The sequence below is a fragment of the Daphnia pulicaria genome, chromosome 6 (genome assembly GCF_021234035.1).
Source record: "Daphnia pulicaria isolate SC F1-1A chromosome 6, SC_F0-13Bv2, whole genome shotgun sequence".
NCBI lineage: Eukaryota > Metazoa > Arthropoda > Branchiopoda > Diplostraca > Daphniidae > Daphnia > Daphnia pulicaria.
Window position 1 is genome coordinate 22,106,757 of NC_060918.1, and position 27,591 is coordinate 22,134,347.

The 27,591-nt window shown below is 43.3% G+C and overlaps 1 protein-coding gene across 5 annotated transcripts; it reads right to left on the reverse strand.

The window, feature by feature from the left end:
- Window positions 1-277: 277 nt before the first annotated feature.
- Window positions 278-27,591, reverse strand: LOC124342579 (ephrin type-B receptor 1-B-like). 5 transcript variants are annotated; one of them, XM_046795581.1, is made up of 17 exons: window positions 27,110-27,591; window positions 26,044-26,336; window positions 19,402-19,481; window positions 11,989-12,318; window positions 10,847-11,183; window positions 7,798-7,953; window positions 7,510-7,670; window positions 6,816-7,369; window positions 6,619-6,686; window positions 6,136-6,153; window positions 5,781-5,831; window positions 5,414-5,551; window positions 5,037-5,290; window positions 4,762-4,971; window positions 4,505-4,683; window positions 4,228-4,386; window positions 278-3,151 (listed from the first exon to the last, which is right to left on the reverse strand). In XM_046795581.1, the coding sequence occupies exons 2-17, from the start codon at window positions 26,147-26,149 to the stop codon at window positions 2,884-2,886; spliced, it is 3,069 nt and encodes a 1,022-aa protein (XP_046651537.1). In that variant the 5' UTR covers window positions 26,150-26,336; window positions 27,110-27,591; the 3' UTR covers window positions 278-2,883. The 5 variants fall into 5 exon arrangements, with proteins under 5 accessions (XP_046651537.1, XP_046651538.1, XP_046651539.1 ...); XM_046795585.1 differs by lacking the exon at window positions 278-3,151 and adding an exon at window positions 3,519-3,982; XM_046795584.1 differs by lacking the exon at window positions 278-3,151 and adding an exon at window positions 3,519-3,985.

Here is a 27,591-nt window from a genome sequence, read left to right on the forward strand (position 1 = left end):
AATCCGGGCGTGGAACACACACACGAAATGCGTAATATACACATATATACGTACAACTTTCGGCCAAATTGACCAAGGCCGACGCAGTCCAAAAGTCAGCGATCACGTCGTCCGCAAAAATTCCGTGACCAGTCAACGTTGGATAATGATTACATTTGATTCGCTGAATGAATCCATTAATTTTTCAAACAAAAGAACCAGAACGGAATAAACAATCAACTGGACGGCCCACAGCGCCGCGTGATGACGGAATGATGAAGTCGTATAAGCCGGAATGTTTCAGTTTACATTCGATTTCGTATATTCTCATCAATTATCAATCATCATACATACAGCGTCATGTACAAAATGTTTAACGTTTTCACCTTTTTTTTTTTTGTTTAACTTTTTTGTTTCTCGATTTCCATATTGGCGCAAACACAAAAATTTCAACTTTTAGGAGGAGGGAAAGGAGGAAAACACACAGAGCCCCAATTTCTTGTTTTTGTTTTCACTTCATCACCAGATTTACATCCAAGGAAAAAAACCTTTTTTTTTACAAAAACAGAAACAAACTTTTACATCTGTTTTTCCTTTTATGTTGTCCAGGTTTTTCCTGTAGAGGGATTTCTATTTCAAAAACAACAACAACAACAAATTAATGGGGGAACAAAACGAAAATGGGGAGGGAAGAAGATTCCAGGTGTATCTGTGTCATTTTTCATTTAAGCAAATAAAGAAATAAATTATGAATTTGTTTCCTTCTTTCTAAAGAAAATTTAAAAAAAAGTTTCTTGATATTAAATTTGGGCTGGGAAATAAGGGAGGGGCGATGAAGTTGAACGGCTGACTTGCGGACGACGAAATTTCCCATCATTCAAAACTTCCCTTTTCTTGTGTTGCAATAATAACTATTTATATGTATAATATGTATATGCCAGCTCAAATGATTTTTTAAAAAATAAAGGGAGGGGGAATAAGTAAATACAACTCGCCACGACGATGTGAAAAAATCGAACCCAATCGTGAAATCACCCAAGTAAGAAAAAACAAAAAAAACTCAAGGCAGGGATTCTGGTATCAAATTAAATGCTGTAAAAAGACTCGTTTTACTTGAAAGTGGTTTGGCTAAATATTGTGCTCGTAAATTCCAGCGTGAGAAAATGAAAGGAGAAAAAAACAAAATTCAAATAAATAAATAAAGATTTTGGAAAAGAAGAAAAAAATGAACTGAAATAAAAACCCAATTTCCAGAAGGATAAAAGAGAGCAGCGTAAGTAATTAAGAGCTGGGCACGGAATTTTTTTGTTTTTTGCTGTTTTAGTTGTAGGAACCTTGGACAGAGAGCAAAACCGAGTGAGAACTTAAGACGGGCATTCGAAACCAAAAAACCAAATGAAGTAAGAAAATGAAGAAATCATGGAGAACCATCAATCCTTCCCAGGGATATAGTGTGTGAACCGAGTGGTTGGCAACCAGCCCTTAATTGCATTCCTTCTAAACGGGATGATCTCATATCACACACACCCACCCACCCACAAAAAAGAAACACACATCAATCCATCGTTTGTGTGTGGATTTCTCTGACGTTTACACAAAGTGGCACAGAGAGAGAGTGTGTGCGAGTCCCCTACAATCGACACTTCCATCCAAGGTGATTTTCCCCCTTTCTGTTCGGAAAGAAAAATATTTTTTTTAAACGATTGTGGAAATAGCCAAAGCCAATTTTGGTCGAAAGAGAAGGACATCGTGAAAAAGAAAAAAAAAAACGAAATAAAATGATAATAAACGCTCGTGTGTGGCCAAACAAGAATGAGATCGGATAGAGTTCCCTTCAGCAATTTTTTTTACGTGTTGTCGTAACTTTTTCTTTGAGGGCCATTGAGGCCGTTTAGTGTAAAAATCAAGTGAGTAAATTAAAAATAAAAAAAGGGCGAGAGAATTTTGCTAGAGAAAACACACATCCCCCTCCTTCATTTTTCTTAGTCAATTGGCGGACACACGCAAATCAATTCAAGGACTTTTTTTTCTTCTTCCAATGGGCTGTAAATTGTAAACTTTTTTTTGTTTTTAAGATGTAGTCTTTTTTTTTGTCTCTTGATTTCTTGTTATATGATACAAGTAGAGTACACGTAGCATATAAAAAACGTAACGTAAAAAGAATTCGAATGTTTCAGGGCGCGCGAAGGGCATAGACTCAAAACGTTTGTTTTTCACATGTTAAAAAAACAATTGCAATCAAAGAAAATGGAAACGAAAAACAGAAAATTGAGGAGGAAGAGGAGGAGAATAAAGCTACAAAATGAATTTCGATATCATAATTTACACTAATGTACAACTTTGGCCCGCAGGGGGCGGAGGAGAGAACGTGGTTAACAGGAGGGAATGGTTTCATCTTTTTCTTGCTGGTTCCCATTTTTCACAACAACAACAACAACACTGTACACATATATATATATCATATATATATATGCAGCAGCCATGGAAAACCGCACGACTCGCATACGGTCCAGTTGAGGTCATCGATCAACCAACAGCAACTCCGGTTATTGTTGCACCTTCTTTTTCCATTTCTCCTTCAGCCAACAACAGCCACTTCTTCTTTGCTAATACACACACACACACACGCACAAATACACACACACACACAAAGAGAGGGAGAGAAGTAGAGACGTCGGACGCTGGAGCACGAGATGTATCATGTTTCTGATTATTATTTTTTTTTCCTTTTTTTCTTTTGAAACTTTGCTTTTTCCACCATCACGAAATGTTGTTGGGGATCCACGCCGGTGGTCTCACTTGATCAGTTTTCTGCGTGTTTGTTCAGTTTGCCCTCCGTATAAATTCCTCAACGGTATTTCTTTTTTTTGCTGACGTAACAGTAGCGGCAGGAGCAGAAATCTCTCACACGAGGAATCCTTCAGACATGCTGATGGACAACTGGGCCCGCATGGCCTGGATGCTGTTCATGATCTTGCGCTGGTGTCCCAGCAAGATGATTCCCAGTCCAGAAAGGTCGGCGTGAGAGAGGCGTGTCACGGCGTCCAGCGTCGTCACGCCGGCCTGCTGGAAGTTGTCGACGTAACGCGACAGCTTCAGCGATGCCAGCCACTCTTCAATCGACTTGAACTGGAGCATGTCCGGGGCCTCTGGACACAGCGGTTCAGTATGCCTGTGCGTTTGATCAATTCCAGGAGAAAAAAAAGAAAAAAAAAAAAAAGAGAGTTGCGTGTTAGTTGTTGAACGAAACGAGACAAATCATTTAAATAACAAGGCAATCATTATTACAGAGCGACTATATAAATCTACATTTGTGTTAGTATAACTTGTGTAAGAGAAACTGGGAAATAAAAAGGGAAAGGTACAAAACAAAAGGATGATTGAAAGACTTTGTGCTTCTTTGATAGTAGATTTTTTACCTTGTTCGTCTCAACCGAAATTTTGATTTCAGTTTCGCGTGGAAGAAGAGTTGGTTATAATTTTTTTAAGCCACCAGTCACCAACGACATCTACCGACCGATCGAGACACCCATTATGTACATAGTAAAGACTCGGTCGACGATTCTCTTCTTCTTTGTTTATAATACAACAACAACAATGTCTGCGTGTGTGTCTCTTTTTGTAGTTGTCTTGATTGATCGGGAATAATACCACACGTAGGCGAAGGAAGAAGGGAGGAAGTAGATTTTTTGTTTAAGGAATTCAAGACGAGGATTAGGAAGAGTAGGATAATTAATTGTAATAATTGAGGATAACGATGTCTTGCTGAGAACGTCTGGAACATTTTCGTTTCTTTTCTTTTTCTCTTAATTTTTAAGTTCTGCCGCTGTCGACTGTTCTGCCGTCTCAAGCCCAATGCAGAGTCCCCCAGTTGTTGGTGGGCTGCTGCATGGCATAGGATGGGATTTGCATGTTGGATATGTTGGGCAGACTGGGCATACCTAGAGGTAAGGTGTGCATGGAAGGGATTGTGGTGTAATAAGGATTGAGAGGAGGAGGCCGCCTACTGTCACCAGTTGAAAGCAATCGGGGTAAAAAAAAAGAAACGAAACAAACAACCACCAAAAACAAGAAAAAGGGGTGAGAAAAAGGTTTTCAGGGAAGGAAAAAAAAATTGAAAGAAAAAAAAGCTCCAATCAGTTTGTTGTTAATTGATTCCACCACCACATATTTGCATGATTAAGTTTGAATACCAAATTAGTACAATTTAATGTTACACAGCGACTAATCGGAATAGGGAAATGTTACCTGCTCTGTGCCAGTCTCTGCAGCAGCTCAGGGCACCGGATCAATTTGTCCAGCGTGGCTACGATGGCAGTAAAGGCGGGCCTGTGAGCCCGTTCCTTTTGCCAGCAGTCCAACATGAGATTATGGATGGCTTCGGGGCAGTCCATTGGAGCCGGCAATCTACCAGAAAGAAAAACGAATAAAAAAAAAACATGTTTAGAGACAAGAGTTCTCTTCTGTGTAAGTAAAGAACCACAAAGTTGAGACAATAAAAAAGTAACAAGAAGAGGCACTTTACCTGTAGCCCTTTTCGATGGATTTTATGACGTCTTGATTGGACCAGTTCCAGTACGGTCGTTCGCCGTACGACATGACCTCCCAACAGACGATGCCGAAACTCCAGACGTCGCTGGCCGATGTGAACTTGCGGAAGGCGATGGCTTCCGGAGCCGTCCACCTGACGGGAATCTTTCCACCCTAAAAATAAAAGAAGAAAAGAACATTTTTACAAGATTCGAGATTTAAAACATCTAAAAGGTTGATGTAAACACGTACTCTGGTCGTGTAGGCGCCCTCGGTGGTGCTCTCAATTTCGCGACTCAATCCAAAATCGGCAATTTTACAGACGAGCTGCGAGTTGACGAGAACATTGCGAGCGGCCAAGTCACGATGGACGTAGTTGATTTCAGAGAGATATTGCATGCCGTTGGCGATACCGCGCAACATGCTCAACAATTGGAGGACCTGGAACTTTCCGTCGTTGGCCTGAATGATGACAAGAATTGATTTAGTATAATCGGCGTCCACTTGTGTGTCTCTGGTTGTCTTACCCTGAGGAAGGTGTCCAATGATCCGTTCTCCATGTACTCGGTAATGATCATGACGGGGTTGGATTTAGTGACGACGCCTTGCAGATAAATGACGTTCGAGTGCTCAAATTGGCCCATTATCGAAGCCTCGGTCAGGAAATCCACTCGGGCCTTGTCCGAGCTGCCCAGTTTCAGCGTCTTGATGGCCACCAGCATTTCGGGGCGTTGGGGCAACTTCAAATTACCGCGGCAGACATCGCCAAATTCACCACCACCTGCAACAACAACAACAACAATATAATCATTATAAATCAAACCGTCCATTTCTCGAGGTTCACCCCCTCGAAAGTTCAAGCGCCATAAAGTGGCATGCTGCAGAAAATTGGTGAATTTCATACCGATAATGGCTTCGATCGTGATGTAGGCGGCATCGATCTCACGGGCGAATTCTCTCACGGCTTGATTGGGATCCTCGTAGGTGTGCGGGTCAACGTAAGAGCGCGGAGCGTTGGCTTGTGTGAACAACGGCGTCGTCACTATTTTTTTAACGAGATCATAAAAAGAAAGAAAGAAAGAAAAAAACATGAAATTACGATCGCCAGATTCGCTTCAAATCTCTCCAAATCGACTCAGCCTCTGGCTTCAAATTTGTAAAATAAAAATATGAAACTTAACTTAACCCCCCCAAGCCCAAAGCAGCAAACAAAACAACGAAAAATGTGACCGACAAAAACGAACAAAAAACTGGGAGAATTCGCTACTTACTTCCATTGGTGTGCGTGGGTATAATCGGGGGACTGTCCAGGTGATTGTGCACTATTTGGATAAGAAAAAAGGAGCAAAAAAAGGACAAAAAAAAATAAGCATTCGCGCAAAATAAGTAACAACGTCCCAAAAAGTATTTCTTCTCAAAACACAACGCGACATAAACAACGAACAAAGAAAAGGAAGGAATGCCAAAAAGGAGTAGGTCGTCGATCCCCTCATCACCCCACCACTCGTTAACGAAATAAAGTGCTTCATAAAAAAAAGGAGAAAAATTCGGCAACAAAATGTTCTGAAAAGAAAGGAAGGAGCGCCCCCAACACAAACGTAAAAAAGGGAAAAAACAAAAACTTACTGTAGGTGATGACGAGTCCTGGAATTGTGTAACGGTACCAACACACAACCAGCACAGACAAATGCACACCAGGTATAAGGTGATGATAGTAGTAGTAGTAGTAGTAGTTCGGGTTGTTTGGTTGGTTGGTTGGTGGTGGTAGTAGTAGCAAGGAGCAGTTAAACCAAGCAGGGAGAGAGAGAAAACCAAAAGTAGCAAAAACACAAAAAAAATGGAAGAACCATTGGTTAATAAATGGTCATCATAACTTCCAAACAAGCAAATAAATAAAAATAAGAAAAAAATAGGAAGAGGTTCCCCCCCACATAAGCTGTTGTAGCGTGAGAGGTTTATTATCATACGCGAGGGGTCCCACGAGAAAGGTCCCCTCCACCCCATTTGTATTTATGTATAAATACTCTTACAGCTACTTTTCTACTACTTCTACTGCGGGAATAAAAAAACAATGGAACGAGTGGAATGTCGATGGAATAACGCGCGTACCTTCTCCGTTTCGGTATTCCAGTGTGTCGCAATCGCTGGGTTGTTTCTTGTTGCATTCGTCGTTGCTCCTAGTGGAAGAAGAGAAAGAGAAAACGTTAAAGTTTTTATTTTATTTTTAAACGTCTATCATTTGAATCGTTCACCGAAGAATGTGTTAAAAGGGAAATTCGGTTGTTTTTTTCTTCTTCTTTTTTTACCTGCGGAGATAGAGGACGGTGACGACGATAATGACGACAACGATGATGATACCGGCGACAACAGCGCCGGCAATGATCCTGACTTGTAGATTCTCTTCCGTGTGCTCATAAGTGGCCAGTACGGCGCCCGTGGTTTTGAAGGCGGGCGAGCTAAACTCTCCCCAGCCGTGGGTCGTCTTGGCTCGCACCTGGAACCCGTAGACAGTCTGCTGCCTGAGGCTGCTGAAGGCCGATTCCGGCCGGTTGATGAGCATGCTGCTGGCATTGTTCTCGAATCCCTTCTGGAAGTAGCGGACCTCGTACATTTCAATGTCAGAGTAAGGATCGTCGGGCGCGTCCCAGCGCAGAGTCAACTCCGTCGGCCGCACGTTGATGATGCGCACGTTGGAGACGCTGGACGGGACCGAGGCTTCCGTCGTGACGGCAATGTCGATGTACTGGTGCTCGTTGGGCGGCACCTGGTCGGAGACGCCGTTGTCGGCAAACACCTGGAAGCGGTAGGTCGTCACGGGATTCAATCCGCTGATGGTCACTTTGGTGTCGTTGAACGTGCCCTATACAAAGAAAAAATAAGGATATCGGAATGTTCCAAACGGTTAAAAAATTATTATAAATGTTGGGAATGAATAAAAGGTGAGAGGGGGGAGTCAATTGAATGAGGAAACGACCGAAAAAGGGGAGGAAAAAAATGTACCTGAGGCGGATTGTAGGTAACGCCAACGTTGCAAGCATCGCAGACGACACGGTAAACCGTGTCCGAGCGACCGCCCAGGTTGTGCGGTTGATTCCACGACAAGATGACCGTCGACTGGTCAACGAAATTGACTGTCAAATTTTGCGGCTTGGAAGGCGATTCTGAAAACGAGAAACGAAGAGAGAGGAATGCGCGTGATTATATAAATCGGAGGACGACGAATGCGAGTAGAAATTGCTTGCGCGCACACGTGTGAGAGCGATTGCATCAAAAGAGAGAAATACTTACGAGTGCACGGCATCGACTTTGGATCTTTGAGGGCCCTGTAATAATTTTGATTGCATCGGCATTCCGAGGATCCAGAGTAGGGCGCCATGCTGTGGTCTGGACAAGTTTGGCACTTGTCGTCGCCACTGCGGTGCTTATATTTGCCCGGCGGACACACTATAAAACGAGAAAAATAAAGAACAAGACAATCAAAATCTCGTCTCTCAAGGGGTTATTTAAAGCTCATCAGAATGTCCTTTTTCCCCCCTCATCCTCGAGAGAAGAAAAAAGATGGTGGAGATCTGACGAATGAAACAGGAAAAAAAAAAAGAGTTGAGGCAAATGAAAAGGGATAAGAGTAACAGAGAGAGAGAGAAAGAAGGTATTTTTGGAAAGACTCGATATGGAACTCTTTTATATTATTTTAGTACACAACCACCAACCATGGCCATAAAGAGAATAAAGAAGAGGAAGAAACATTTCAACCCCTCTCTCTCCTTTTGCCTGGCAGGACGACGACCAAAGCGACTACCTGGGCGTCGACCGTTTCCCATGTCAAAGAAGCTTAGTGACAATTGCTATAAAAGAAGAAGAAGGTCCTCCTTTTTCTCTCTCTCTCTCTCTGCGATTTCAACCAACGGCCTTTGGGGCTCGTCTACAGCACCAGACGGGGCCTGATGAGGGGTAACTGATCTTTGTTGGGTGATTTACGAGTCGAGTCGAATGGCAGAGAAAAGCAAGAAGAAGAAGAAGAAGAAAAAAAGGGCGACTGGGGACTTTTTCAGAGAAAGAGAAAAAAGAGATTCGATGTTTTTTTTCTTCTTCTTCTTCTTCCGTACGGTTGAGCACAAGAGACGGGCGGAGGGATTGGAATGAGAGAGAAAAAGGGGCTGATGTGACAGTGATCTAAAGGACGAGATTGGTCAAGTTGTCACGCCATGCATCACGGAGAGAGCCCGGTCCGGCCATTTTCTTTCCAAGGGGATGGTAAAAGACAAGCGCACGCATCGAAACGTTTTTCTTCTTGATTTTTAAGAAAGAAGTTGCCCCGAGGAGGACCGACACAAGAAGAAGAAGAAGAAGAAGAAGGAAAAATAAAAAGCCCAAATGGTGATTTACAGTTTTCTCTCTTCTTTTTGATCGGCTGCAAATAGTTTCGATGCAACACACACACACCACTTCTTCTCCCAGGCCTACACACGAGTTGAGGGGAATGCAATCAACGACCCGTTTTCAAGCATCTATCACCTCCCACCGAAAACCCCCCACGAAAACTCTTGACTGACTGACTGACTGAGCGTAGCAATTGCAGCAGGAGCAGCAACGGCAGCAGCAAATGTTTTTTCAATATTTGATGGATCGAGTTGAAAGGGACAAGCCAGAAGAAGAGGAAGAAGAAGAAGAAGAAAGTCAGCAGCTACTACTACGCGCGCCAACCGACTATGGTAATTTCCTAGTAGGGGAAGGCCAACTATTCCCAGTGTTTGCTGGAAAAACGAATACAAGATGATGATAAAAAAAAAAAAAGGAAACTAAACATTCACAAGCATATTTCTACCCCGAAAAAACCCCTCTTTTGTGCATGGCCACAGCTCTCCACCAGTGAGAAGGGGGGAAAGAAGAAAAAGAGTGTGTGCATATAGAGAGAGAGAGGGAAGGCTGAGATATCTTTGGGTTATCAAAGGCCGGCATCGACGGGAAAAGGAAAAAAAAAAAGCCCCTATAACCTCAAAAATGAGAAGAAAAAAGGACCCCAAAAAGCGAGTTTTTTTTTTTTCCTTTCCTTCCTTCCATCTTCCACGTCGGGGTATGTATAAAACATCTATAAATATATTTATACGTTTCCTTTTATTTATTTTAATATCTATTATTCTTCCTCCTATCCGCGTCATTTAAGGCAGAAGAATTCTCCTTCATGTTTTTTATTTTTTCTGGGGGGTTCCATTTCAATTCTATTAGTGTCTAGAAGTTGTTTTTCTTGGTCTCGTTGTGTGTTCAGAGAAGGGGTCCCCCCTCCTCCCGAATGACAGATGGTTGACGTGTCGTGTTTATCTTTCGTCTTATTCTTCCTCTGTCACATTCGGCTCCCTTTCTTTCCCTCCTGTCGTCCGCAGTCAGTTCCAAACAATAATCGGAATAATAAAAAATGAAACCAAGAAAATATATTGAATCCACTACTACTACTACTATGCTACTACTATGCTACTACTATTTCCCCCCTCTCTTCTAAGTGGAAAACACCTCACAAGAGTCTTTCGGCTGGTAGATGGCGGGGCTGGCGAGGCCGCCATTTTTGTTTTGTTTTTGGGGTTGTGGCCTGGTCTTGATTGCCGGAATGCGTGTACGCGCAATCCGACGACTGACAAAGAGTGTCGGAGCGAGAAGAAGAATCAAAAGACGCGAGAGTTAAAAGGGTAAAGGCAGCAGCCAAAGAATAGAAAGAAAGAGAGAGAGAGATTCTAGAGCGTTGGCCTCAAAGACCTTCGGTCGTCGTCGACGACGACGACGACGTAACAAGAGCAGCATTTCTCTCTGGCAAAGGTCGAAAGTCGTTACAAACACACCCACAAACGCGAGCAAAAAGCCAAAGCACACAATAACCGGCAATTTTCCCGGCCCAACCAATTTCGTCTAGCTCTAGACGAGAAGATGCAGCCAGGTAGAAAGACGCTGTGTGTGCGCAGGTATATAGCGGAAGAGATGGAAGGAAAGACAAGAAAAGGAAAAAGAAGAAAGAAAGAAAAAAAGTATGTCAGACGATTTAGCTACGCTAAATCCCGGATATTATATATAGTTATAGTCGAGATAGTCTTTGAGAGAGAGAGAATATAGCTTTGGGATTTATTTTTCCCCCTTTTTTCTCGTCTCTTAATCTGCCGGAACGAACAGTGTGGAATGATGGAATCGAATCCGATCTCCACGAGAAGAAGAATAGGGAAAAGATTCCATCCAGACCGTGGCTAAATAATACTCTAATGAAAAGAAGGAGAAGAAGAAGAAGAGAGAAAAAGTGGAAGTTGTTGTTGTTGTAGCGGGGGATGGAAATGCATTATGATGATTATTATTATACCGTTGCATGTTTGCTTGTCTGCATTGGCCTCGTAGCCGGGCTTGCAGAGACAACCGCCGCCCTGCAGGTACCAATTGCCGTCGCCTTTGCACAGGTATTTAGGCGGCGCATCCTCGACGGCGTTGGCCACGCAGACGCCGTTCGATTGCTCGATCGAGGTCAACTCACGGCCGGTGGGCGTGGCAGGGAATGCGGCGAACGAGGCCGTCACCTCCGGACAGGTGATGTAGTAGACGCGGATGGCCAGCAACGAAATGCAGGCGCCTTGGTCGCGGAATGCAAAGTAAACGCCTTTCTTCGTCACCGGAATCGAGCGAACCTCCGTGTTGATGATGACCTGGAAATACACACAACAACAAAAACCGGACAAATGTGTTTAGAATTCCACCGGCAATGACTTCATTATTCATTCACGACCCGACACCCAACAACAAAATAAAAGGGTTCAGTTATTTCAACTGGCAGCGCCATCTGCCACGCTTACATCACCCATTGATTTCCAACTTTTTAAGCAAACACAGTTGTTGTTGTTTTACCCAGTGCGTGTGGCACATCTCTCTTCCCCCTTTGAGTCATTAACGGATGCCGCAGCAGCCGCAGCCTTTTTCCAGACAGCTGGACCAGAAGAAAGAAAAACAAACGGCACTCCAACGGCCAGCCAGCCAAAAAGCTGCCCAGCTGGTCTTGTCGTCATTTTGCTGCATGGGCCAAAACAACCCGAAACCTCCCCACCACACACACACATAAACCCGAAACTGCATCGATAGCCTCCTCGGCAGCACATGAAAACCGAGCCCGAATAGTTCGTGTTTGTGAATTCGATTCGGGAAACGAAAATGAAACAATGGCACATTCGTTTCTCTCAAATTCCAAACTTGTGTGTGTGTGTGTGCGATGTGGTCTTGTGTGTTCTCTCATTGATTTGCAGCCGGCCTTCCTTCAGCCTGTGCTGTGCTCCGTCGATCTATAGCCCACAGACAGACGCACACACACACGCATGCAATCAATTGTCTCTCGATACGAGTGGTGGCACAGTACAAGAGGCTATAGACACTCGCCTACAACGAAAATATAGGGACCAAGGGGCTGGCTGGCTGGTGAGCGAGAGAAGAAGGAGAAGACGGGCAGCAGAAGCATTATACCTCGTTGGATGAAGTGAATCGTCCCTCGTCGGCTGCGATGCGGTCGATGAGCTTGTAGCTTTCAGGTTCCCAAGGCGGCGGCTCGCGAGTGGCAGCGTCGAACTCGTAGTAGAGCAGCGAAAACGTCTCCTTGCACGAGAGGGCCGTGCCGGGGAAGAGGGAGCAGTCGCGCATCGAGAACTTGATCTCAATGTAGATGCGGTTGGCTTCGCCGCGCTCGATAAACGGCGTCCACAGCCAATTGTTGACGTTGTTGTAGGCCACGTCGCACACCACGTACGATCGCCAGTTGATGCCCTTCTCGAAGTTGGTGAAACTCTCCTCCACCCACTAGGGAAAAAAAAGACAAACAAAAACGTCAATATTTAGTATGTGTGTGTATAATATACATTGCAGAAAGTCAAAAGGCAACGGAATCAATTCAATTCTGGTTGCGGGTGGGCCAGACAAGAAGAGATTCGACTCGAATGACGCCGACAGGAAGTCTCTCCGTTTTCTAGGGGGTTGGTTGCAGCAACTAATGAGGACAACGACAGGTCTTTTCTCTTTTCTTACGAGATATCATCCATCGAATGGGGAGAAGAGGAAGGGGGGTGAGTTTCGGTCGGTCGGTTGATTTGTCGGAAGACTCTCGTTAGTCGCCCCCTTTTACAATCGCCCTAGATTGTCAGCACTAACGAGAACATCTTTTAATAGACCCTACTATTCTTTCACGTCTTGTGACGTTGCCATGGTGACCCTACCAATATAAACTCCACCCCACCAGCGTGTGTGTAAGGAACAAGGGGGATCAAATCATCGCGATCATTAATAATAAATCACGACTCCACGGCCAAAGAAAAATAAATAAAATATCTAGGCTCTGGGCGCGGGATTCTTTCTCTTTTTCTTCTTATTTTTGGGGTGGGTGGTTTTGGAATCTCTCCCTCAGTGCAGCATGTCATCGACCGACAAGGTGACAAGGATAATAAATATGGGGGGGGGGGGGGGTGTGTGTGGGTAACAAAGGAAATAGTAAGAGGTGGTCGCGCAAGGAAGAAGAAGAAAAAAAACAACAAGACGATGGAATACGAGCCGATGTCCTTGCATGACAGCATCAATGTATCACACGAACGTAGACGACGACGACTACGAGAGAGAGAGCCTTTATCACACCAAGACCATCATTATAGCCTATTGGGTTGTGGTCATTCGTCTTCCAAAGTTTTCTGCCTCGGCCCTCCATCCATTCCGCTTTTTTCTCCATTTTTTCTCTCTCTCTTACATTTGTGTAGCCTGTGGTAGTCGTACAATATGACCGGGAATAAACCTATAGACACTATCCCCTGGCTGATGGCCTCTTCTTTGTCTCAGGCAGAAGAAGAAGAAGAAGCCGCTGGATGCAAAAGAGAAGCGAAAGACACAATGGGCTCGTGTGTGTGTCTTGTCTGTGTGACAATAACTAAACACCCGTTAAAAAATACACGCACATGACCCCGGTGTTGAGGTGGTCTAACGGATCCCGATTGTCACGACACGAGAGAGAGAGAGAGAGAAAAGAGCAAACGGTCAATAAAATCTCACGGACCGCCGAGCCGCCGCCATCTTGTTGGCCGCTGCCTTTTATATCCACATTTCCTCGTGACTGGCACTTTTTCATCTTTTTTTCTTTCTTTATAGGAAAAAGAAGGAAAAAAAATTTGCTCCGGCTAGATCATCATTTCATTCACCCCCTTTGGCTTTTCTTTGCTCTCTCTCACTCCTTCTCCACATTTGGCCATTCATTCCGCCGATGCCCATCAATTTTTTTTTTTTCACCCAAAACAAAAAATGCAAGCAGAAATGAGGCCCAAAGGAGGAAAGTTTTCCCTTTCATTTTGGCTGCATTTACACCGTCGAAAGATATTAAGGCTAAACAGCCGAGCAGCCAGGTCTGTAATTATTTTCAATCGAGAAAGGCGAACCTTTTCTTTTTTCGCTGGGTGTTTGTGGGGCTTTGCGCCGATGGGAAATTGGCGATAAGAAACGACACACCACCGAAAAACACAAAGGGAGAGAGAGAGAGCTGGACTCACTGTGCACTTACACGGCCAACTTCTCGCGCACACGTTCGTCTTTTGACAGACAAATAAAATATATCTTGTCCAAGACCACCAGAACACAACAAAGTCTGGGGGTCGTCGACGATTCTTTTTTCAGTGGGCGAGGGGGGATCCATTCAAGATCCAAAAAGTCCAGCCGGATACACCAACCAAACGAATAAAAGTTTCTTGTCGTCAAAAGTAAAAGTCGCTGAAATACTTTCCCCGCCAGACAAACAACAGACGCGAAATAACACACACACAGCTAGACGACTATGTGACTCTCAAAAGTCCAAAGGGGCATTACGAACTCGTAAATAAAAGTCACCACCAAAAAGTTGTGTGTACCCCAAACAACAAGCGAGCCGGGCAAAAAAAAACAAAAAAAAAAAAACAAGGAGACTTTGGGAAAATGTCTAGTGTGTGTTTTTCTGTGTGCTGTCTCTCTCTCCCTGTGTAAAAAAGCTACAATCTGAAAAAGGAAAGAGAAGATAAAAATCAGGTGCTGTCGCAGAACCGAGAGAGCGATTTATATTATTGCCCGGACCTTTGGGTACGAGAAGAAGAAGAAGAAAAGAACTACAACAACAACATACCCACACAAGAAAGAGAGAACCTGATAAGGTATTCTTTTCTTTTTTGTTTCTTACTTCTTATGTTCTTGTTCTTCTTCTTCTTCGATGCATTGATTAGTGTGTGCATGTGACGGGAATAAACAATAACACCAAATACCTAACTCTTCTTTTATAGTAGTGAAGGTGATCAGTTAACTCTTTTCTTGTTTCCCCCCTTAAACAAATAATAAAAAAAAGGACGAAATTGTTGTTTGGCGTGTGTTAAGTTAACCTGACCAGTTGAGAGAGAACAATAAGACGAGTCTGCGATACGACGACTACCAATCAACATTGACACTCTGTTCTTCTTCTTCTACTGCGTTGGGAAACAACTTTTGAATTTTAGCAGGAGCGTTCCTTATTTTTTAGGAGCTGTTTTTTTTTTCTTGGGTTATCGCCTTCATCTCTTGATTTCTCCCGACGACAAAAGACTGGCCTACAACACACGGGGGAGGCAAGAACAAAAAATAAAAAAAACCCAAAAATAAGGAGCCAAAGAAAAGAAGAGAGAAACAGTTAAAGCTCCCATTTCGGAAGGGGGACGAGATGCGCACGGCAGCGCAACGAGTCAAGAAAGACAACGACGACTGCCAGTGAAGAAGAAAGAAGAAAAGAAAATAGGCCAGCCGAGACAAATCCCCCATCACCAGTGGCCCCGGTGATGATCATCATCATAATAATAACGGAGCACACAGAGAGAGAGACAAGAAAGAAAGAAAAGAAAAGAAAGAGGGTTAGGGAGGTGGATGGCAGGAGCCCCTCTCCAAGGAAATTAACTCACTCCCTCCAAAAATGAATGGGAAGATTCTCCCATTTCTTTGAAAAAAGGTAAAAAGAATCTCCAGTTTTTTTTTTTTTTTAATATAACAACAATCGCAACTGTCGCTGCAGAGGAGGAGGAGTCTCTTGTGTAGACGGGAGGGGGGAAATATACACAGACAACGGCCTCCAACAGAGACCATGACTTTGCCTTTTCTTTCGACGTTTTTTTTTTCTACTTCGTCGTCAACTTTTTGGTCAGATAAAGTAGAAGAAGAAAAAACATTTATTTATTTATTTATAGAATGCTAAGCTTTTTGATTCCCAGCCGTACCTGCTGTTGTGTGTCGACTCCCCACACACACACAGAAAGAAAAAAAGAAAGAAAAATAGTTCTTGTGTATATTTACGTTTCTCCTAACGGGGTCCGAACTGAATTCAAATCCCGCAATGACGCCGCCAATATTTCTGCTCTTTTTGGTTCCTCAACCACAAAATTGGGGGGAAAATCAAATCAAAGCGGGGGGTTCTTTTTTTCTTTCTTGTTGATTCAAAGAGAAAAGAATGGGGGGGGGGAAATTGGTTTTCATCGTGCGCTGTCACCTCGCCTATTAATTGCGCGCGCATGTGTGTGTTAACACATAAAAGAAAAACCGAGACGGAAGTGGTCACTTGGTGAGCCAACCGTTGAAAAAAAAAACTATTAAACGAAAAATAGTCGTCCCTTTTCCCTAGTGAAACGACGACGACAACTGATAACGGTTCATTGGTTTCCCGATTGAACGACATGAATCACCGTCACGACGACACCAAAACTATCAAAGCCAAGGTGCAATCAAAGACGGGGGGGGGGGGGGGGAAAGAGGTGGTACACTCACTAAGAAAAGAGAATTATTTTTCTTTTCCTAGGGGGGTGATGCTCTGATGGTTTTTTTTTTTGCTTCTTCTTCTTGCTGTTGTTGTTGTTGTTGTTACCTGGGGTTTTTTGTTGTTTGATTGCCCCTCTGGGCTCTCACCGACTCCCGTCATCGTCGTTTCTTCGTATCAATCACGACTTCAACTACACGTCTGTCAGCGAGGCGTAGTTTTGAGAGAGAGAAATGGAGCCTACAGCGACACTACCACCATTCATTCATTCCAGCACCACCAGAAAACTTTAAACCCCTCCTCCCCATCCCCCCCCCCCAATTGCATTTTGATATTTTACCCGTGAGTCCAGTCCTCCTCATTTATTCGTCTTCTCCCATCTCCACTTGAGGGGGTCATTGGATCTCATAACAACAACAACAACAACCGTACGGCGCGCCCTTTGCCCGCCAGTGGCTGCTGCTCTCCAATAGTTCCTTCCAAAAATTCCCTTTTATTATTCATACGTCATCATCTTTACTCGCTCGTTCCTATCCCCTCTTGTTATTTATGTACACAACAACAACAACAAGGAGCATTAAAAATAGACGTGCTGTATGAAAGTACTCAAAAAAGTTCGTGCGGGTCGAAACCTAAAATGCAGCAAAATCATCTTTATTCCTACTACTAACTATAAACGCTCCCCAAAGAGGTTCGGCTTTATTTTTATTTTCCTTCGACTAGGGGTGTATGTGTATACAGTGGAGGAAGCTTTATTTTATCCCGGGATCCTCTTTTCTTTCTTTCTTGGTTTTTTCGCTAGACCAACTCAGCAGATGAAGAATCCGCCTCTTTGGTGTTTCGACGATTTCTCGGGCCTCTTCTTAACCTCACAACTGTTTTTTCTTTCCCCTTTTTCTTTCTCGTTTTCTTTCTTCAACTTTGGTCACGAGGCCCTACCCTTTTTATTTCTTCGCTACCCCGTCGCCCGCCGTCTTCTAACCCTGATATAATAATACATCTTATTTATTTCAGCCTTCACTTATATATTCTCCTAAGGGTCTAGGAAAGGAAATCGATAGAGCGTGGATGCTGCAACAACACCCAAGAAAAAAAGAAAAACGGGAGAGAGGAGAGAACGTGCTGGAGCGCTCCATTACATTGATAATATCCCCGCGGTCAACCATTTAATTGGAACGGACCCGACGGACTTTTTCTTCTTCTCTTCCACGGGAAAAAGAAAAAGAATCGACGACTTTTGGGCTTCTCTTTTCTTCTCCTTCAACAAGGGGAAACGAGAAAAAGGCAGGAAAAAGGTAAAGCGCGGCCGAGCGTCACAATTTGGTCGAGGGCTTTTTAAGGTTCCTTCTTCTTCTTTCTGATTCCGCGTTTCATTTCCCACGAAAAACCCACGCAGTCCGGAATATCGTCTCCCCCCCTTAACCATCGGGGCCGCAAAGGAATGTCTTCTTCTTCTTTCCCCTCTTGCCTGTCGTCTTTTATTCATTGGTCAGAGTGAAAGAACGAGCCTATGATGTACATCTACGAGTAATGGTGGAAACGTGTCGGTCTGGTCGACCGGAATATAATAACAACTTCCAGCGAATGGATTATTTCTTCTTCTTCATCGTATTTTTTTTCGCCAGCAGACAAACAAAAATGTTGCGGCGATATCAAAATATCGATGACAATCACAAATCACCATCAAAGCCAAACAAGGTAAAAAGACATTGGTCTCCATAAGACAGAGAGAGAGAGAGAGAGAGAGACAAGTTTGTTTGTCGATCTGGCCGATCCGATTCCTTTCTCTTTTTTCCCATTTCATTCCGAAACGTCAAAAAGGAGAAAAAGAAACGGAATAAAATGAATTAAAGGGCATGGCCGTCCAGTTATCGCGGGGACTCGATTGCGGACCGACAAACCGGATGATCACGATCATCAGAATGGATCCATCAATCGTGGTCCACAATCTCTTTGATTTTCTTTCTTCTTCGTGTATTGCTTTTCCGTCTCAACTTGAAATTGTTTGGATTTTTTCCAAAAAAGCTCTCGGGGAATGTTTTGTCTATACGTTTCTCTCTCTCTCTCTTGCCGCGCGATTCCAATCTCTCAATTCACTTAAAGGCCAAGCCCCAGACAAGCAGCGCAACTAACCCGAAAGCCAGTTTGGCTCTTTTGTGTAGAAATGATTTAACTTTTTTTTCTTTCTTTCTTTCTTTCTTATCAATTCCAGGTGAGCTCTACTTAACGTGGACACCATATTAGTCAGAAAATGCCTAAAACCTGAGAAAGTTCTCGAGTCAGCGAGGTTATATACTACACTGTACACACACGTACAAATATAGGCAGCCCCAATCTACTTAGTTAGGGGGGTCGCACAATATTTTAGGATTTTTCTTGTTCTCATGGCGAGGAGAGACAACACACTGGTATCGTCTCCCCCCTCTTCTTTTCTTTCTTTTTCTTGAAAAAGAAGAGAAAAGAAAGAGGCTTTTGTTTCTCCATGGGGAGACAAATTGCATTGAGCGACGAGTTAGAGGAGGACGGATGGGAGGGAAGGAAGCCGTAGCAAAGACAAAACACAAGACTAAAAAAAAAGTGGAAATATTGGGCCTAGCGGAGGAGGAATCGAGAGAGGCTTCATGTTGGAAACAAGAGAACCGAGCGAAACTTGATGAAATCACAAAAGGTGGAGGAGTAAGAGAGAGGGGGGGATATCCACACGAAAGTTGACAGAAGAAAGTTTGTTCTCGGTTTGTTTTGGAAAGGAGGAAAAAAAAAATCCAATCAAAATCACCCCCGAAAAACCTACAACATGATGAATTTTCCACGTCAACGTCGTCGACGACGACGCAAAACGGTTCAGTTGATGTTGACGTCTATTCGCGTCAGCCTCAGCTGCTGCTGCTGAAAAGTCGTTTTAACTTTCTAATCAAAACGGCTGCGGGGGCAGATGAATAATGCATCACGCCGAGTTGCCTCGTCTCATCATCATTTCACATCTGCAAACAGAGCACACCTAACCGATTCAGACTTTCGAGGGGGGGCCCTTCAGCCCCACACCGAGGGAGAAAGATGACAGCGGCAGCAGTCGGCGGGCGTTAATGCATTTTCCAAAATATATCAAAACTCACCCCAGGCGTTGCTGATTGGGGCCCAAACGGATAACGAGTCCAGTCCAGTGAATCCTCTTTGGTCGTATCCAGGAGCACAACTGTTGGGGGAGAAAAAAAGAAATAAAAAAATTGTTAAACGATACAGGATTATTATATTTCTTCTTTTTTTACAATGTAGTCAGACATGTAGGAATGACATTTTGGTATTTTGGCATTCGGGGTATTTCTCACAGCTATAGGGAGGAACAAGGAAACATTCCTCGACTAATCGACACCTGGACCGACAGCACACGCTTTTCATGCGCAGTGTTAAAGAGAGAGGGGACGGGGTTGGCGAATTCAATGAGGTCCAAACGGAAAAGGGATGTGCATTGTATTAGGTCGCGAGGGGAAGAAGAGAGAAGAAATGTGCGCAAATGCGTTTGTCGATTTTTCGACAGCGGTCGCCTCGGCAGAACAAAAAGGACAGAAGCGACGATTTATCACGACCAGAGTCGACGAGACGCATAGAGAAAAGGCCTGACACAAAAGAAGAAGAAGAAGAAGAGGGGGGGGGGGGGGGCTACCGACCCCATTTTTTCTTCTCAACGTCAAAGAACACAGCCCCATTATATAACAAGAACACCTCCTCCTTCTCCTTCTTTCCCCCCCCCCTGGCTTCTTCTCTGTCAAAGTCAAAAGTCGGGACACAAAAGAAAAAAAAAAGTTGATTTGCCGACCGAAAATGCTCCTGCCACCATCATCCAGCAGTATACACACACACGAAAGAAAAACCAAGTTGTGTGTCTTGAATGAATATAATACGACACGACACGACAGGTCGTCAGGGGGGAAAAGAAAAGAGAACGACGAAGGACAAGCGATTATTTCGACATTAACTTTTTGTTGTCTTCTTCTGGGAGAAGAGAAAAAAAATGATCAAATGGTTTTCGTTGTCTCCATTCTACACCATCTCATTTCAATAATTACAGAGTGAAAAAAAAAGAGAAGAAACAAAAAGAGACAGGAAACTAATCTGAATTCGCCTCTGTAACGGTCGGATGGAGGGGGAGAATCGACACAAAAGGTCGTTATTTTTCACATTTTTTTTCTTCGGGTTTTTTGTTTTCTTCTGTGTCAACTTTTTTCTTTCTTTGGCCCAAGTCGATACTAGCTCACATATAGAACTATGGTCTAAACCTCGAGAATCACCTCCAGGGGCGAGACTGTGGGCTTCTGATATCATCCAACCGAAACTTGGCACAAAACACAAGAAAATGTCAGTTTCCTGTCTAAAGGTGAGAGAGAGAGAAAGAGATCAAATACAAATGGTATTTCTTTTCTTCCATCTCTGTTTCTTTCTGTCTCGATCATTTCGGAGAAAAAATAGAGGCCGGAGGGCCGGCGGTGAGCCCCAGACTCTCTCTCTCTCTCCTTCTCTCACATTGTTGAATATAATAAGACAAGGCGAACGCACAAGCACACACACACACGCGCATTTTCACTCTCTGGACTCACTGTTTTTGTTTTTGTGCCCGGCAGAAAAAAGAAAAAAATAAGGTATCCCAAACGCAACGGTCCACGGATAAAAGATGGATGGATGGATGAGATCCAAAAAAGAAACGAAAAGGGCTCGAGCTTTGCTTCAGGCCAAAAATTTCTCGAAAAAAACAAAAACAAATCAGAAATTTCAAATCGAAAAATAAAAAGCGGGAATGAAAAAGACGATCACGTTCCAAGGTCTTTTCTCTCTCTCTCTCTCTCTTAACACACACACACAATCAAAAAAGAACCCCAAAAGATTTAGGGCCCTTTTTTTCCAACGTTTCCAGTTGGGAGGTCCTTGCCAGCACGCCGTCATTACATTACAAGTCTTTAACGTTTCATTACCATCAAATGTAATTCACCATCCGATTCTACCTTCTTTTTTTCTCTTGCTCTTTTGTTCGTCCTTTTTTTATTTTTTTATTCTTAAATTAAAGGAAAATACAAAAAGAAAAAGAAAAAACTTGACGACGGGAATTCAACGCATCCGGCAGTCCACCATAAAAACAAAAAAAAAGAACTAACGTCTCCATAATCGTCACACAACACAGACACATTTCGACAACTATTTCAACTATTTTCTTGTTTTCTACTCCAACCGGTCGTGCATGTCGGTCCACACATTTCCGGCTTCCAATTTTTGTTTTTTTCTACTTTAAAAAAATCTTTTATGGTGATGAGGAACAAGACTTAAATCTTTTTTCTCTTTAGTTCTTTAAACGAAAAAAAAAGGGGACCATTATTCAAAGAAAAATAAGAAGATGCTTTTTCTTTTTCTTTGATACATTTGAAATGCCTCTACCAATTCTTTCATCCTTCCAACGCTTTAATCCGCTACTCCATTATGGAAAGAAGAAAAGAAGAAGAGACAATCATAAATAAGAGCAGCAAAAACAGCTACAGGGGCTGGCGCTGGCTGGCTGGCTGGGATGGCTTGATTATTATTAAAACTTTTCAAACGGGTTACAACAACAACAACAACCGAAAAAGAGAAAAAAGGCACTTTCGAAGAGCTTTTCACACAGAAACAAAAAATCTAGCCCATCTCTCACCCCACACTTAAAAAAAAAAAAAAAAATTGTCGTGAATAAATAATAATTCCCCATTTTCTATTCTTCAAACTATAAATCTGCCACTTTCCTTTATCTTTTTGTTTGCTTTCCCTTTGAAGAACAAAAAAGGGGGGAACCGACAATCAAAGAAACATCCCGTCTGATTACCTCCCTTCTTATTCCTCTTGAGCCAAAGCGGAAATCCCACCCACCAGTGAAAAACAACAACAACAGCAGCAGCATCGAAACGAGGAGCGCAGCACATCACCTGTCCGAGTTTGGACACAAACAAAAGAATAAGAAGATGCCCACTTTTCTCTCTCTCTCTCTCCAGGTGTACCCACAGCTATAAGTACTTCATACAAAAAGAAAAAAACTAAAATCAATAGGCAGAAAATAAGGAAAATTGTAGGGGTTGGGCTCTTATTTTTTTATCTGTCAGGAGGGGATTTGCCCCGAGTTTCTCCAACTTCTTATTTCCATACAGGTAGCCATGGAAACCACCCCTTCTATAAAGGGAGAAAAAAAAAAACCTAAAGCCCCCCACTCTTTTCAAACTCATCTTCTCGGTTTCTGTGCTCAGTTTGGCTAATTGTTTCCTCCACAATTCAATGGGAGGGATCTCACCCTTACTTTTTCTCCCCCGTCTCTTTCCCAGGTTCCCACCTCTTCGATGTCGTCCTCGGGGCGTCAGGTAAAATGGAAGAAGAAGAAGAAGCACATCATCACGACAGTCATGACACTGGTTAGTCGGCTGGGGGAGGAAGAAACGACAATGAACTTGGGACGTGACTTTCTAGACCATTTGTTGTGTTACCCTTCTTCCTATCCACGTCATTTTCGGTAGTAAAAAAGAAAAAGAAACGAGAAAGAAGAAGAAGTTTTTCTTCTTCTCCTTTGGCCAGTCCAGCACACCTTGGAAGAAGAAGAAGAAGAAGAAGAAGAGAATGAAGCTTGGGCGCATTCCTTTCTTCTTTTTCGGTGGGGTGTTGTTGTTGTAGAAAGAACGGCGGTGGAAGGAAAGAAAAGGAAAATGGAAAGGAGAGAAGGAAAGGTGGATAAGTTCGTCGTCTCTCTCTCTCTCTCTGTGTGTGTTTGCTACATTGAAAAAAGAAGAAGAGAGAAGTAGCCGCCACAACCGCCCGCGGGTTCGAATAGTCCGACCAAGAAGAAGAAAAAGGAAGAAAAAAGAGACTGGCCGTGTGTATAAGAGACCTGTGGCATTATTATTATTACTATTTTTTCTTTAGGGTTCCTCCTCTACCCAAAGTCCCTTTAGCTTTCATAATTCTCCCGTCTCCTCACACAGACACACACACACAACCCCCAGAGGCTGCTTGGTACGTACTCTTCGTCTTTATAGACCCCGTGACTTTTTAATCCTTTCGTTTCTCTCTGGACGACCAGAAGAGAAACGGAAATGATTGGCGCAAAAAAATACGAACGAAAGAATCTGCCAATAACATAAATAAGATGCGCGTGGGAATTCAAATGGGCCACATGTGCCCACACATACACAAGAGAAGTGGAATGTTTTCCTTCGATACCTGAGATGTTTCTCCTGGTACACACGATATCCTCCTGAGGCTCGGCTCGTGTGTCTTCTCCTCCTCCTACCTTTGCCTGTGTTTCCCTGGGCGCGCGGACGAGCCCCGCAATTAAAAAAATCAAGCAGCAGCAGCCACACATTGCTGCTGCTTGCCCTCCCCAAAAAACCACCCGCTCAATCACACACGCACTTCTTCATTCCATCCATCCGAAACCACAAGACGAAAAATTTATACGCGAGCCATTCCACCACGTAGACTATCGACGGGAAGAAAAAACAGTAGAAAGTTTGTTACAAACCCAAAAGAAGAAGAAGATGGTATTCAAAAGAGACATGCCGCTGAGGGGGGCATTAAATACAATTTCAAAATTTGTGTATATGGAGCGGCCGCCACCTGCTGCCATTTTTTTTTCTTCTGGGGCCTTTTAAAAACATTTAAGAGCAAGAAAACGCGCGCGCCACCTGGTCCCCTTCAACCAAGGCGCCCTCCCGTTGCTAAAAAATATACAACTTAAAAAGATGAAAAGTTTTTCTTCTTCTTCTTCTTATAAAAGTCTGGGATCGAAATGAACAGACTGTGAAGTTTTGCGGGAGACATTGTCTTGTTGCGACCCCGTTCTTTTTCGAGGATGGCCATTGAGTTTGATCAGTCAAGTTGATCGGAAATTGAACGGAAAATCAGATGGTCGTGACAAAAGACTCGGTGTTTCCTCCCTGCGCCATAACAGGTGGTCCACCAGAGTCGTTTTTTGTCTTTTGTTTCAGACGGGGCGCGACCACCCTAGGCGGCAGCGAAACAAACACCACCAATTTTCGGTCCTTCCGTCTCCAATGACAACACAGAGGGAACCAACTTTGGCCCCGCAACACTTTCCGCTCTCTCTCTCTCTCGACTCTGTGCGACGTTATGTGTGGATGATGGAGTTGGTAGTCGAGACAATCTGGACGGAACAAAAGGACCTCTCTCTCTCTCGCCTCCGCTCACCGGGAGGAGGAGGACGCAACAAAAGGAAAATTCGACTTCTCCTGGCGAGGAGAAACAACTCATTTTAATGACCTGACAATTCTTTTGTTTCGTCCAGGCTTCTCTCTCTCACCTCAGAGAGATTGAATGGTCAACCTTAAAAAATAAAGTTTGAGCTTCTCTCCGGTTCTTTCACCCTCTCATTCGATTGCGTGTAGCAGCTACTACTAGCACCGCAACAAAGTCAAACTTTTTTTTTTTCCACTTGGGCGCGCGCACAAAATCTCCCGACACCGGTGCGGAAACGAGAACAACCCTCCCACTACTCCTTTTGGTTCTCTCTTTCTCATTTCTCGCTGATTAGTTTCGGTCGAAAATAACAATTCCGCCACACCATCTGTGGTCTAGTTTTTCTCTTTTTTCCTTCTCTCTCCAAACTTTGTGGCTTTTGCTCGAGTCCAAACTTCTTTTTTCTCGAAATATCCCAAGGTGTCCAAATTAGAATACTAATGGGGTTTCTTCAATGGGAAATGAGAGAGAGGAGGAGGAACAGCAGGTGAGAAAAATCTCACATAAATTGTGTCCCCGTTGTTTGGTGTGTGTGTGTGTGCCATTCGTCCGGATGGCAACGGCAGAATCGCCCCAAAAATAGAACGACGACGACGCTGCCGAAGAGAATGCAAAGTGAGGAATCACGGCACGACCTCGACCACAACAGAAAAAAAGAAGAAGGAGAGATGGAGTAAAAGATACACAAGGAAGAAGAAAATCGCTTGGGGGCTTCTTCTTTCTTTTTCCAGCTAAGAAAGAAAAGTGTACCCACAAAAAGCAGAGCACTGTGGAATTCCGCAACATTTTATTTTTCGTTGGCTGGCCAAGAAATAAGAGCCACCCCCACACACTTGACCCACTACTCATTTTTCCCCAACAATAACTGGACTTGGGTCCCCCTCTTGAAAATAAAAAAATCTGCAGCGTGAAAGATTCCTGAACGAAACAACAAAAGCTTCTCTTTTAAACCAGCGCCCGGAGCAAAAAGCACCTCTTCTTCTTCTTTCTACCTGTATTACTACTACTACGCCTTTTTTTTTAAATAAGAAAATACCACACGAGCCGGGGTAGTGTCCTACTACCAAGGGTTTTGCTACTTACTTGGTGGTGGTGGTGTAGCGGTTAGGTGAGCTAATCAGTTTTGATAAAGGCGAGGTGGGTTCATTACGATCAGAGCCAAAAAAGAAAAAAAGAGTGAAGAGTACAGACTGGGCGGAAGTGCTAGAGGGGGGCATTGAATTCCGACGGTCGTGTGGTGTGATGGCTTCTGGCTTCCGCCCCACACCATTTTTTTATACACACACATATCGACGACGACTACAAGTGTGTGTGTTCATGAGGGTCTTCACACTGAGGGTGAGGACAATGGGAAAGGAGAAAAACCAAACAACGGATCATCCGGAATATTTTTAAAAAAAAATTTCTAGTCAGACGGGGGGGAGGAGGAGAACAACCACCTGCGCATGATAACAATGAAGACGGACACGGATCTTCCGGGTTTTAAAAAGGAAAAAACTTACCGTAATCAGCAGAAGAGAAGCCAATGTGGGCCAGGAGGGCGATAAGATTTATCCACAAGAAGCGTAACCGATGCTGCGACGCAGCAGCAAAGTTCTTCTTCACCATTTCTTTCGTTTGTTGTTGTTGTCGGAAACACACAGCACACTCACTTTGAAAAAACACACAACCACCGAATCAAAGATCGCCGCCTATTTCCGTTGAAATGTCATTGGTCCGATGGTTCCCGACTCTCTTGGACGAGTCGACACTTGCGACGTTCTTCAAGGAGAAAACAAAACGTCGTCGTCGAACTCTAAAAAAGAGAAAATGTTGGAAAAAGTTTTTCTTTATTAGCCATTTCTGAACGGAGAAGAAAACATTTTGGAGGTCGGTTGTAAATCTCTGCTTCGACACGTTCTTTTTTTTTATTTTATTATTTCCCCTTTTTCTCTTTGAAAAAAAAAAAAAGAAAAGAATGGCTGCAGCAGTGAAAATGACAAGCTAATGGCCGCCACCGTGAAAGACCGCAAGAACACACATGGTCACGGGTCATTCCCCGACGTCCAATCAGCCAAGCCAAACTTTTTTGTGTGTGTGTCGAGATGGATGAAAATGAGCAGTTTTCCTCAAAGTTAACGGATTGATTAATTTTAACGAGAAGAAAAAGAAAAACAATTTGATGAAGAAAAAAAAACTGGGACGTTTCATTCCGAGAATGAAATGAAGAAAAAAGAGAAAAAGTTTTTCTTAAAAACGAATCCATCAAACGCGAGCGTTTTTTGACGTTGCCAGGTAACAAAAAGAACCTCCCGAAAATGAATCATTTTCGTCTACAAATTTTAGATTCACTGAATTTTTAATATCCAATTTCATTTCCCCAAGACAATGTCCCGATTATCAAAAGAAAGGAATTTTTAGAGAGAAACGGTAGCTACCCATTTAAAGACATTTTGGGGGGCCGCCATTTTATTTTTTTGTTGCCCCCCCCCCTTTTATTTTGAAAAAATGGAGGGATGGAAAAAAAAAGATGGCCGAAAATTTTTTTTTTGTTTCGGGGGGGTCAAAAAACAACAGACACAACCGTACCTGTGGGTATGGTAGATTTTCCAACGTGTGTGTGTACAAGTTGTTCCGTGTGTGTGTGTCTCCAAGACACGAACAAAAATGTAAAAGGGTGTACACACAACAACAACCACTTTTCTTCACTTCTTCTTTTTCTGGGTACACACACACAAACAAATAATCCAGTAGATGGAACCCAACGTGTTTTTAATTCAGTTCAATTTAAATTTCACTGGGCACACAACACAACACACACAATCTGCAATCGGTTGTCGAAAAAACACATGAAAACTTGTCTTGTTTTTTGGTTGTTGTTGAATTCGAATAAACACGATAGACAAAACAGTTTTTCTTTTTTCTACACGACTAAACGGTCAAACCCGACAAAATGTCTTTTCTCTCTCTTGTTCGGACCAAACAGAAAAATTGGGGAACTTTTAGATGGCGAAGGGAAGTAGTTAAAAAACGTGTGCTTCCACCAGCACTTCTCGGCGTCGACTGAACCG